The 12,679-nt window shown below is 37.1% G+C and overlaps 1 protein-coding gene across 1 annotated transcript in view; it reads left to right on the top strand.

The window, feature by feature from the left end:
• ANKFN1 (ankyrin repeat and fibronectin type III domain containing 1) overlaps positions 1-12,679 on the top strand; it is a 319,561-nt gene that overhangs the window by 240,891 nt on the left and 65,991 nt on the right. The window contains exons 8-9 of the mRNA XM_046677042.1: positions 7,790-7,887; positions 10,274-10,364. Of these exons, the coding sequence (XP_046532998.1) occupies positions 7,790-7,887; positions 10,274-10,364 (189 nt within the window). The remainder of the gene's footprint in view (positions 1-7,789; positions 7,888-10,273; positions 10,365-12,679) is intronic.

Below are 12,679 nucleotides of genomic sequence, written 5' to 3'. Positions count from 1 at the left end.
CATTTATCCAGTGGTGTAAAGATAAATGTTTAACAATTGGCTCTGTGGGGAAAAAAAAGTATGTGTTTGTGTGTGTGTGCATATGTATGTGTATATATACATATATGTGTATGCATGTATATATATACTTATTCACATATATACATACATGTGTATACATGCATACATACAAACACACACGTCTATTATAAATTTTACTGATAGAATATGTAGCACACAATTTACAAACCATAATAAAATATACAATACTCTTTATTGTAAATTCCTTTAGCCTACAGATTCTCCCAAAATGCTTTAGTTTGTTTTTATCATACTCTTGAATCTGTAAGCCAACCTACAGCTGCAATTAATGGACAATGTAGTTGCCATATAAATATTAGTCGATAGCTTCATTTACTTTAAGGAACTAAAACAAAAATGAAATAACAAAGACTTATGTTGGAACTTCACTCATTTGTCAATGACATAAGCAACTTCTTTGTTGAAACAAGTAATAGTTTTTCAGTACTGGAAGAAGATTTCCTCAATTTTTTTGTGTTATTCACAATGTAACAGCTACAAAAACTTTTAATCTGCATTATTAACATTTTCTCCACCACTTTCTTAAGTCTAGACCAATGGTCAGCAAATTTCTCCTGTAAAGGGACCAGAGAGTAAATATATTAGGCTTTGTGGACCACATATGGTGTCTGTCACATATTCCTCTTTGTTTGTTTGTGTGTGTGCGTGTGTGTGTGTGTGTGTTTTAGAATCCTTTAAAAATGTAAAAACCAAAACCATCCTTAGCTCCTGGGCCATACAAAACAAGACCTCCAACTGGATTTGGCTTATGGAACTGCAGTTTGCCAATACCTGGTCAATACAGTTCACAAAATAAAAAATCATGCCCTAGTTTACAGCATTTGCTGATTTCTATGGTATAAAGATTCCCACCATGACCAATTTCAAGCTACCAATCACTAAAATGTTTGTAAAGAGATGTGCAGTAGTATACCATTATATACTATTCTTCCCGCACGGATACAACAGATATCAATAACCTCAAGAGTATAAAGAATAGTAAAATGCAGCAGAATAGGAAATGATGAGATTTAAGTATTTACTGTCTTTGTCTTTAACATAACTTATTTAAGTTTATACAACTTAATTTTTAATGATGGCTGTGTTTAACCACCAGCTCGCAAAATTCCTGAAATTTTAACAATCAGTTCTCACAAGCCATATGGGTCAACTCCAACCCCCTACTGCATTTACCCCATCTAAATGCGGATCGGGGCCAAGCTCCTACTTCCTCCATCTCCCTATTTGTATTGCCTCTAAAAGGTACCCTATCACACCACCTAGTCTTAGATGTGACATGATAAGTGGATTTTTGCACTCTGTACTTTGTGATAAGTCTGAGATCTTCCCAACTCTTAGTTTAATGTTCTAGGAAAGCCAGTAGATGAATCTACTAAGGAAAGATATCCTATAAATGTAAAGAAAAAAGTCATTTCTATATGATGTGGGCTTGAGGATTACTTAAGCTTCCAATAACTCCACTAGTGCAGATTATTCAGAGTTTCTCATCCCAAAACTGCAGAAACTAGTGAGGGAAGTTTTGTTTGAAGGCACCCCTGGTTAAGTGACCAAATACATACATGAGAGGTGAAACTCCATCAATCTCACTGCAGACATCAGGCTGGCAATAGCTGGGCCTCTGGAAAACTACTATTCATTCAACAAACATTTCATGCTAGGCTTGGAAAAAGAAAGAACTATTAGTAGCAGTAAGATACATAAAAATCATAACACCTTTCATTTCAAAACCCAAGGGAATCAAGAGAAAGAACAAATTTAGATAGAAGCCATAATAAGCCATAAGAAGCAAATGGGTCAGACTGTGGAGCTTTTTTTGTGGTTACTTGTAGTCCTTATGTACTTTCAAAAACGCAAACGTTTAGACGTTCCTACTCCCTGTCAGTACCTGTATGGAGCTCCATCAGATAGCAGGCAAACTAAGATAGTACACAACGTTTACAGAGAGGCACATATTATTTTTGTGGATAGCAGAACCTGACAATATATAAATGAATGTAGCCTTCCGATTCCTGCTTTCCTTTTAATCTTCTAGAAGTAGTGGGTGCAAGAAGGCTTTACTAGTGTCCAAAAAAAAAAAAAGCCTTTTGCCCTTAATTTAAATCATTGTTTTTCTAGGGAAATTTAATTTGGGAAAAAAATGTTTTTCTAATTAACTGGAAGACTGTGTGCTATGCAAACAATAAAGATTCTTGTTTGAAAGTAATGCATGCCCCTGCTCCTAGGACTACCAAGGGAATTTAAAATAAAAAATGCAAGCGGTCCCGACCTCGTATTTTGCCAGAGCTAAACAGAATTCCCAGATCCAGAGTTTTCATGTCAGTTCCCAATTTAAAACCCACAAATGCTGAGAGGGTTCATGCTTCAGCAAGACACATCTTCTCATCTCTAGAAATGACTGTATCTGATCTCTCTGGGTTTCTCAGCATGTCCTTCTCTCCCTCTTTCTTCCTCTTGTGCTACGGTTGGACTGAAAGGTTAGTAACTGCACAATTAGATGGATCAGGGGAAGATTTCATAATGCTCTGGTGCTGGGCTGGTCAGTCTAGCCAAATTCCGTTCATTAGCTAAGGCGCCGGGATGAGTATGGCCAGTAAGAATGCTGTTTTGGTTCCACAGAAGTGCTGATAGGGAATAGGAAACAAACTTATTTTTTTGGTTCCTGAGAGGCAGTATGAACAAGTGAAGAGTCTGGGATGCTGGGAATCTAGAGGCCAGGAGTTAATCTCCATCTCAACCACTTAATGGGCAGCTCAAGAAACTTTCGTTCTCTTTTGACTGCATTTTTTCTATTCCGACACTGTTTTCTTATTTTTTATGTACCAGCATCAGATTTCTATCTAACTTAGACTTTAAGCATTCTGGAGTCAAGAATCAAGCGTTCAATTCACCCAACACTTACTGAGCCACCTATACTGTACTAGGTGCTACGATAGGTGCTTTGGAAACTGGTATTAATCCAATATGGTCCTTGCCCTCAAAGAGCTTATAGACTACAGAAGAGACTGACATCTTAAAAAGGAAATGCAAAACAATAAACCAAGTGCAATGTAAGAGATATATTAAAATTGCTATGGAAAACTGGCAAAGGAGCTGCCTCTCGAAAGCCAGGGAAAGCTACAGAAAGGAAAAGACCTTGAACGAGTCCTGTTTGAATGAAGAGGAAGATGATTTGGGGACAGAGGAGAGCATACCAGAAGAGAAAACAGCATAAGCAATAGATCTGAGATCAACCGACTAGCTAGGCTAAAGTGGAGGGTTTGGGCAGAGCCTCTTTCCTCTTTTAAGTATACCCCTAAATTGTGAACAGGATAAAACAACTCTGGGCTTTGAGGCTTTTGAGACTTTAGGGAGAACCTGGACAATAGCAGGTTTGGGGTTTTTTTTAATCAATTGAATAGAAATTAATTGGACATTGCTGCAATGTTCTCTTATGCCTTTACTTTTGCATAGTCTTCATCTCTAAAAGGCTGGCCTGAAACCTAAAAGCGTTATCAGCAAAAGCAGGATGTATTAATCACACAGTCCACACCATGAGGCTTGAAATTTATCTGAGCTTTAGACTAACTTCCCTGCTTATGCATCCTAACACTTTTAGTCATGAATTTTCTACTCTTGTCACTGATTCTGTGACATTTCTCCTCACATTATAGACTTCAGGTGACAAGGTCAGACCTTCTTTTTCTACTTATGCTTTTGGCCTTTGGTTTTTATAGCTGCCATCAGGAAAATGGTGGTGTTCAGCCAGAACACTCCCACCCAAATGACTCTATATTTCTAAAGCTTAGATAAAAATGAAATATTTGTTAAAATAACAAAACGTCACATTCAAAATATTCGTGTTATTCGATATAAATATAGTGAACCACAGTCTGAGCCAGAGCCAAATTTTAAGAAATACTAACACCTAGGTTTTGTCTGGTACCTTTCTTGCTAATGTCCAACTGCTATGAGCCACTGCATGATTAAACCCTGCTTCTATTTCCCAAACCTAAGTAGAAACAGTCGCCTTGATCTTTATCTTAAAATTATAAGTCTTATATAGTTTTAAACTTCATATACATGGCTCTAGCCCTTCAGGGATTTAGAGCAGGCTTATAAGTGCTTTTCTCATGGCTTTAATATTAAGTCTTTAAACTACCTACATATAACTTTCCAGAGAGACCATGCTAAGTTGCCTTCTTAGAAGTCCCAGTTGGCTCTCAAAGTGATTGCTGCTCACTAGCTTTCGCTCCCTTGTTCTTTAAATGACCAGAAGCTCCTTCATGTCCAAAGAGTCCGACAATCCAAGGAAGTACATAGAGGGAAAAGACTACTGGTTGCCCCAGAATAGATTGGCCATTCCAACATGGAGAATTTTTTTTCTTCCATGTGAATCTTCTCTTTCTCTCGCCCCTTCCCCTTTGAAATCCAGATGTGTTATAAGATTTAATTAGACTTAAATGCTTAAAACTTTCTAACTCCCAACGCAGAACCACACCTCCTTACAAAGATGTTTCTATTTGCTTTTTGTTTTGTTTTTCAAGAAGCCAGGTTCTCTTTTCCACCTGAAACATGCTATGTAAAACATATTTCAATTGAACATGAACAGTTTTTATTCAAAAATAAGCTTTTTCTTCAGAAATTTTAAAGATTATATCTTTGAGCAACTTTTCATTAATCACTTGCCAAATAATCCAGTATTGTTCCCACTAATCCCTAGTTCTTCTGAATCCTTAGTGGGGGATCAGAAGCTCTTGATTCTCAGCCTTGAGCTTGGAGCTCCACATCAGTCAACCTCGTATGTTTCAATGACAACCAAAAACAGTTTGTTTCCACAATTTTCCTATATTCTTTGCTCTTTCTAGTTGTCCTCGCACATTTGCTGATTTTAATTTTGTTTTGTTTGCAATAAGTCCTTCAATAATTCCTTTTTTTCTTTACTCGAATTACGTGCAACATTATTCTTTGATTACAAACCCTCTCCAATTTGACTTTCAGAGATTTGGCTACTTTAAGAGCTAGTAGTTCATAAGCCGAATAAAACATTTTAGAAAAAATTATACATACATATATATATAACATATATTAAAATGCATATATATATATATGTTTTAGAATATGTATTTATAAGGAGATATAGTCCTGATTTGAGAGTTAACATATAACCTTAATCATTTGATTCTAATTAGATTTTACAATATGCCTGAGAGCTTCAAAGGGCAAGAGACTAGAGAAGGAGAACATTCACGTGTAAGAAAAATATCTCCATCTTGGAAAAACCAGTCTCCTCTGCATATGCATGTGTGTGTGTATGCATACAATCAGAAAAATATATATGTATTTTACTCGTAAAATATTTAGTAAGCACCTTCTACGCACCAAACACACAGATCCATGTACCAAAGAGGAAAAAAATGAATGATGCCTTTTCCGATTGTCACACTTCTCATAATCTAACAAGAAAAGGGACACATACAAGAAAGCATAATATGTGTATAACAAATCTTGTTTTCATACTAATAAAGAGCTTTGGGAACACCGAAACAGGTGTATTTATTTAATTATTTCTGAGGAATTTAGAGTTGGCTTTGCTAAGTCTTAAAAGATTAGTAGGGTTTCAGCAAGCAAAGGTTGGAAGATGAGCAAAAGAGACAGAGGCAGAAAAGTACACAGAATAATCATGTAAGGGACTTATACAACAAGGACTTTGCTTTGGGAAATGACAGGAGATGAGGACAGTCGAGTAAGGCTGGGACCAGATTATGAAAGTCCTTGAACGCCTAGTTAAGATTTCATTTTATTTTTAGAGTCACTTGACACTATGAAAAGATTTTAAATGGAAGAATGAAATAATTAAATCTGCATGTTTAAACTATAATTATGGCTATATAGTAAGAGGATTGCACATAAAGATGAGATGCACAGAAAAATCAGTTCGGAGAGTTGATCAATTGATCAATCAGGACTACAAAAAAATAACTGCAGCTGATGCTCATGATTATAAAGGCCTGCTCTAGAGTAATTTCAGCATGAGGAGGAGAGGGAAATTTATGGGAGGCATTTAAAAAGTAGAACCTACAGGGATTAGAAATCAACTGATTGTGAGGAATTGGGGAAAAAGAGGAGGCAAGGATGCTCTGACATTTGAGGTTGGGTGACTGGATATGTGGCAATGCCATGAGCTAAAATTGAGAAAACAAGAAGAGAGACACATTCTGGCAATGAGAATTACTTAGGGGACACTCAAGTGGAGTGGGGGACACTCAGTAGAAATTTACAGGAGGAAGTTAGAGCTCTACAGAGAGGCTAGACCTAGGATTCCAGTTTCAAGAGGCATAGTTGGAGCCCTAAGAATAAATAAGGTCACTACTCAGGGCAAGCATGTGTGGAGTGAAAAAAGAGCCAAATCCCCAAGAAACATCACATCAAAGGGAGAAGGACAAAGGGAACCAGGGAGAGCCTGGAAAAAGGGGATCAGGACACAGGAGAAACAGAAGAGAAGATGCAACGAAAACCAAGGGGAAAGAACTTGGCAAAAAAGTAGGAGAGGCCAAAGTGGCAGGATTTCCTGGGAAGAGGCTGTTGCAGATGATCAGAGCACTAGAAATTTTAGGAGAGCAATTTCAAGAGAGTGAGGAGAGCAAGAGAGTTTCCCAGGAGCATAATGAAGAAGAGCGGAGGATGCAGGGGCAGTGACTCTAAAGCAGAGGGACTGTATGACTCAAGGGGAGCAGCAGGATTTAGGGATGGTTTGGCTTAATTTTGAAGTATTTAATTGTCATAGAAAACATAATTTAAATGTTAAGGCCTATAGCTTGTCATCATGAGGTTTAAAAATGTACACATCTTGTCTTTCATGTGACAAATTCCTGCTTCATTTAGGATTGCCTTAAATCCTGCCATGTGCAAACTGTTACTTAAGACACTTTTACTAATGATGCATGATTTATCTTTCCTGACCATCCTTTTTTCAACCAATGGTAAATGTTATGAAAGAACATGGTCTCATAGTAAATGGGGTGTTAGGACTTGGATGATTTACCTGTGAATGAACACCCACCTTGGAGATGTCAGGTATAGGGAGAGCATTGAAGAGGTCAGCCGCAAATCTCAAATCTTCAGGCTGAAGAGAAGCCAATGAAAAAGCCTGGAAGACGATATCAGGTAGGAGGAGAGCCAGGGGAGGAGTGTACAAGACACTAAAGGAAGAGAATGCTTCCAGAAGGAGAGGCGTTAAATGATGTGTAAGGAAATGAAAGGAGGCTTCTTATTTGGGCTATGAATATCACTGAGTCCTTGAAGGAGCACTTTCAATAGAATGGTGAAGCAGAAACTAGACTTGGGGAGTGAATAGAAGGTAATGTCCTAATGACCCATTCACTTCTCACATGCAATAAATAATTTACCTTCTATATACAATGAACTTTTAGATGTAATGTGCCTGAGGATATGAGTGCCTATATACATATATACATGCATACACACATGTATATTTAAGGTATATTAATCACCATCGAATGACTACTTCTTTTCCACTCTTGTTTTAAAAAAATAATTGTGAACTTGGAAACTGACTTGACATTCCAAAGAGAATTGCTAGATGAGCCAATATAGGGGAAAGAGGGTAAACACTGTTTTTGAGAGAGATTACATGATAGTTTCTATGATGCTTCTTGATATATGACTGAATTTCATTCTCTCTTCTCCCTTCGCCTCTCTCTCCTTCCAGTGGAATGGAGCATGTCTAAAGACTTTTGTCCTTTGGCTGGAGAAATAATCATGGAAAACCTGCAGACCCTGAGATGCACAATCACAGGACTTAAAATGGTAAATGCCAAATCTTCCCATTAGACTTCCCAAGCCTCTGCCCCTGTTGTTTGTGTTGGGATTTTGGTAGCAAATGCCAACTCTGCAAGCAACAGCCAACACCCAGTCCTCTGGCAACAACTGCCACTCGTTAAGCTTGATATGTCTGGTATCCATAATCTGAACTCCACAAAGGAGTGAGCAGACAGCATGAACCACTTTGTAAGCTGCCATGTTGTATGGAGATCAGAAAAAGACTGGCCTCATGCAAGCCTTGAAAGCTGCTGCTTTCTAGATCACAGTCTAATCTTCGGGGGGGATCAAAGGCTCTGAGAGATCCAATTTTGACTCCCTGTCTGACGGTAAAAATAACAGCCTCATCTAACCCTCACCCCCACAGCCTCGGTTGAGATCAGTCATCAATTGGAGTCACACAATTTCCTGAGAGAAATCCTTTACCCTTGATTAAAAAAAGAAATCTGTCTAAATCTGCTTTCACAAAAAAGAAACTATATATTGTGGCGCTACATTTCTCAGTAACCTGAACCAATTTAAACTGTGAATGAAAAACTGGAACAAACTGTGCTTATTTGTTTAACCAATCTAAACTTAAATGTTAACTATTTATAGAACTAGAAGACATAAGAGCATATGAAATGCAAAAAATAAAAACTCTTAGCAAATCAGTTCAGACTGGAACAAATGCTATATATCCTCAAACAATTAAAATGAAACAAAACTTGATCATCAAAATCTTCTTTTAATCAAAAAATTTTTAAAGTACACTTAAATCAAATATGTATTTTTGGGGGGTCCAATTCAAATAATTAATATCTTAGGACCTTTATACGTGAAAGGTAGAGGAGAATTTTGTTGTTGCTATTGTTTCTCTAAACGGTTAGTCAACTAAAACAATTATCTGTAAAGTATAATCCTGAAATCCAACATTTACAAAGCTGCATTAGGTTGCATCTCTTTAAGTGTGAACCAGCTTATTCTAATAGATTTCTTGGTGTTTGAGTCACCACCACAGAATCTTGACTGATAGTTCTCATCACACGTCTAGACCAGGGGCCAAACTGTGTATTACCAGAACAAACCAACCCCTGAGCTGACGGGCGTCCCCAGAGATGCTATCGGCAGAAGACTCATTTCCCACCCTATAGCTCACATGATGGAAGAGGGCCAAAAGAGAACCCTAGGGAATTTCCATTGCTTAAAAGAAAAAGCGATATGGTGATAAAAATGGAAAACTCTCCATAGAGACTTTCTCTAATATTTGAACTCATTTTTATAGGGATTAAGTTTTTCCACTTGGTCGTCCAATGAGAGCAATGCAGACACTATCCTAATCACATAAAAGCCTAGAAGTAGATTTACACTTCCACAGAATCTCCATAACCTTGAGGTACATAGAAACCCATTTAAATGTTAAAAAAATTTAACTTTATAATATGGTAAGGCCAATATTATTAAATCCCTAGCAAAAGCTCTACAAAGATTACTGGGTTTTTTTTAACTTCAAATGCCATTTTACAATTTTTGCAAGCAATGCTTTATCAAATGCTGGCTTCTAAAATGCCCCTTTGGGTTCACTGGAAAACAAAAATCTTCCCAAAGCAAAAATATAAACCATACAAAACATTTTAAAAGATTATAGGCAAACAAAAACAATTTAATTCTTTATGTCATAAGACGTTAAATAGAAGCCATTATTTTAATAATGGTTTTAAAATTGAAATAACATCAAAGAATTAATAAAACAAATGTTTGAATAGCTGAGTAGAGAATATTTATTGCAGCACTATTTATTGTGGCATAAAGTATGGAAACAATCTAAATGTCAACCAATGAGAGACTGGTCAAATAAATGTCCACCAATGAGGGATTGGTTAAATAAATAAAAAGTATTTGCCCACAGTGAAATACTGTGCAGCCACTAAAAGAATGAAGCAGGTCTTTAATTACTAATCTGAAAAGATGTTCATTATAACTTGTTAATTTTATAAGCAAGTTTATCAGCTAAAAAAGGTGATGGTGATTGCTTCTGGGGAGGGGAAAATAAGGAGAAAGAGGTGAGAGTGCGAAATTGTTGTTTTTGGCAAACCTTATAGAACTGTGACTTTTAAAAATTGGTATATAATTGTTTTGGGGGGATCAGGAAAAGTAATTATGATATTCCAATTTTGAAAAAAAAGAAGGCACAAAGAAACTAAGAGGGCAGCCCAAATATTTTTATTATCATATGTAAACATAATAGTCAAGAAAAGCTAGAAAGCTAAAGTATGGATAGTGGGGTAGGTCATTCCCAAGGATGAACAAGTTCATCAGACACAGGAATCTGCCTCTAGAGTAGAAGTGATTAAAATTCCCGATGCATTATTCTCTCTATTTCAATACTTTGCAGGGCCAACAGTATTTTGTCCAAGTCTCGGCTTATAACATGAAAGGATGGGGACCTGCTCAGACCACGACGCCAGCATGTGCCTCTCCTTCTAGTAGGTGGTGGCTGTGAACTGTCTCAAGCCTGGCAACAGGCTCCAACTCCAACTCCATCCTCAGGATGCCATTGCTATTCCCTCTCTGCACTGCTTAGGACTAACAAGACCTCCTCAGGGTAGCATCTGGACCACATAATGAATGATTCCTCTGCAGAAAGGTTCCCCTGGGAGGCAACTCAGTGGAATGAAAGGAAAGGGAATTTGGAACCAGCAAGACTGAATTTGATACCCATTATACTTTTTATTAGCTGTGTGGCCTTCAAAAGTTACTTAACTCATTGAGTCTCAATTCAACATCTGTAGAATGGGTCCAATCATATCCTTTCACAGGGCTTTCATGGGGATGTATGAAGTGACACAGTGGGACTGGCTGGCCCAGAGTACATACAGTCCATTTTGGCTCTCATCTCCCCTTCCTCACCAGAAATCTAGCAAACTTTACTTACATTCTGTCAGAAGAAAAGCTTTCTTGCTAACAGGCACTCTGCTACACTCTGGCATGAATATATTCTATAATATTTGTAGTGGTGGCTGAAAAAAACCAGCAAAAGCCTCTTGTAATTATTTGAAGATTAATAATTCATGCCTGGTATATTTGGTAACTCTGTATTAACCAGAAAATTTAATTAACTGGAAAAAACATCTCCAGACATACCATATGATAGATTTTTCTGCATAATGAGCCTATTGCTCTCAATTGTATTTTAATTTCTTTTAAATCTTCACTAATATGATAGTTAAAAATGTTATCATATGTTTCCTGTGAGAGTGCAAACTGCTGCATGCTTTGTGGAACACAATTTGCCAGATTATGTCAACTGCCATAAGAACATTCATTTCTTTTTACCCCATAATTATCCATCTAGGAATCTAACCTAAGGAAACAGATGCAGACAGACAATTATGTACAAACATGTGCACTACAGCAATATATTGATAGAGTGAAATATCACATGTAGTGGGGAGGACAAATATCCAATATTAACTTAATGGTTAAATAAAGTATATGTACATATCCATACTATAGAACAAGACACAACCACTAAAAATGATGTTTTAAAAACCCATTCATTGTGTTGAAGAAATTCTTACGGTGTAAGTTATAACATTTAAACTGTGAGTTTGACTATAATTAGGTAGATGTGCCTGTGTGTAACTATCAAAATTTAACAGTGAATATTTGGGTTATGAGATTATGGTCTCTTTAGTTTCCTTTTTCATATATTTGTATATTTTTCAAGTATTATGACAACCCTTTACCCAGGACTAACCATGAATCAGGTGGTATCTTATGGGTTTTCACATTCAGTGTCTCACTTAATCCTCACAAGAGTCATTCATCATTGTTCCCGTCTTGTGGATAACCAACACCATCATTATCATCTGCATCACTGTCAACATCAGAGCTAACATTTATAAGACTGACTTTATGCTGTGTGTTAATCTAAGAACTTTACATGGATTAACTCATTTGATCTTCATTACAGACCTATTGAGGTGATTTTTATTATTGGATCCATTTTCCTGATGAGAGAACTATTAACATACAGGCACATACATACAGAGTCCAACATCACCAAGATAGCAAATAATGAAGTCAGATCCAGACCCTAGGGACCTTGTTCCTAACCACTATGCTGTCTTCCTCCATTATTAATAAGGAAACTGGGATTCAGAGAGGATGTTTCCTTGCCCAAGGTCACAACTCCGGTATGTACCTGATTCAACTCAGGTATGCACCAGGATTCACGCCTGAACTGGTCAAGACCCTGCCATGGGAATTAATACCCTGCTATCAGGCAGACCAGCAGACTAAGCTAAACAACCATTCCTGACTACCGCCTCTGGTGGATACAGATAGCTAAATCAGGTCATACAGAGTCTTGGACCACCAATACCAGAGATCTCTAAGGCTCCTGAGTCCCCTAGCATTTGATGATTTAGTGATTCCAGTCTTATTTGGACATCTTTCTTATTAAAGACTTATCAGAAACACAAACTGGGAATATTGCAAGATTAAGATACTAAGGGAACCAATCTCATTCCAGGAGAGAAAAGAAAAGAGTATGGATTATCGGAGTTGGAGGGATAAAAAGGACAAAAAAAGCAAAAAAATGCTCGTCTCAGTTGATCTGAAGGTGGGACAGGCGGAAACCCACTCCAAATGCATACTCCATGCAAATTCTGATCTGTATATGAATGCATTCACTTATAAATGTCAGATGTTCTCGTTCTATAAACTTCAAATTCTATTCAGACACTCTCCCTCACAGCCCATTTTTTTTTTAAAGATTTTATTTTGTTTCCTTTTT

Source organism: Equus quagga, chromosome 11, assembly GCF_021613505.1.
Source record: "Equus quagga isolate Etosha38 chromosome 11, UCLA_HA_Equagga_1.0, whole genome shotgun sequence".
In the NCBI taxonomy this organism is placed as follows: domain Eukaryota; kingdom Metazoa; phylum Chordata; class Mammalia; order Perissodactyla; family Equidae; genus Equus; species Equus quagga.
This window is presented reverse-complemented; position numbering and strand designations above follow the sequence as displayed.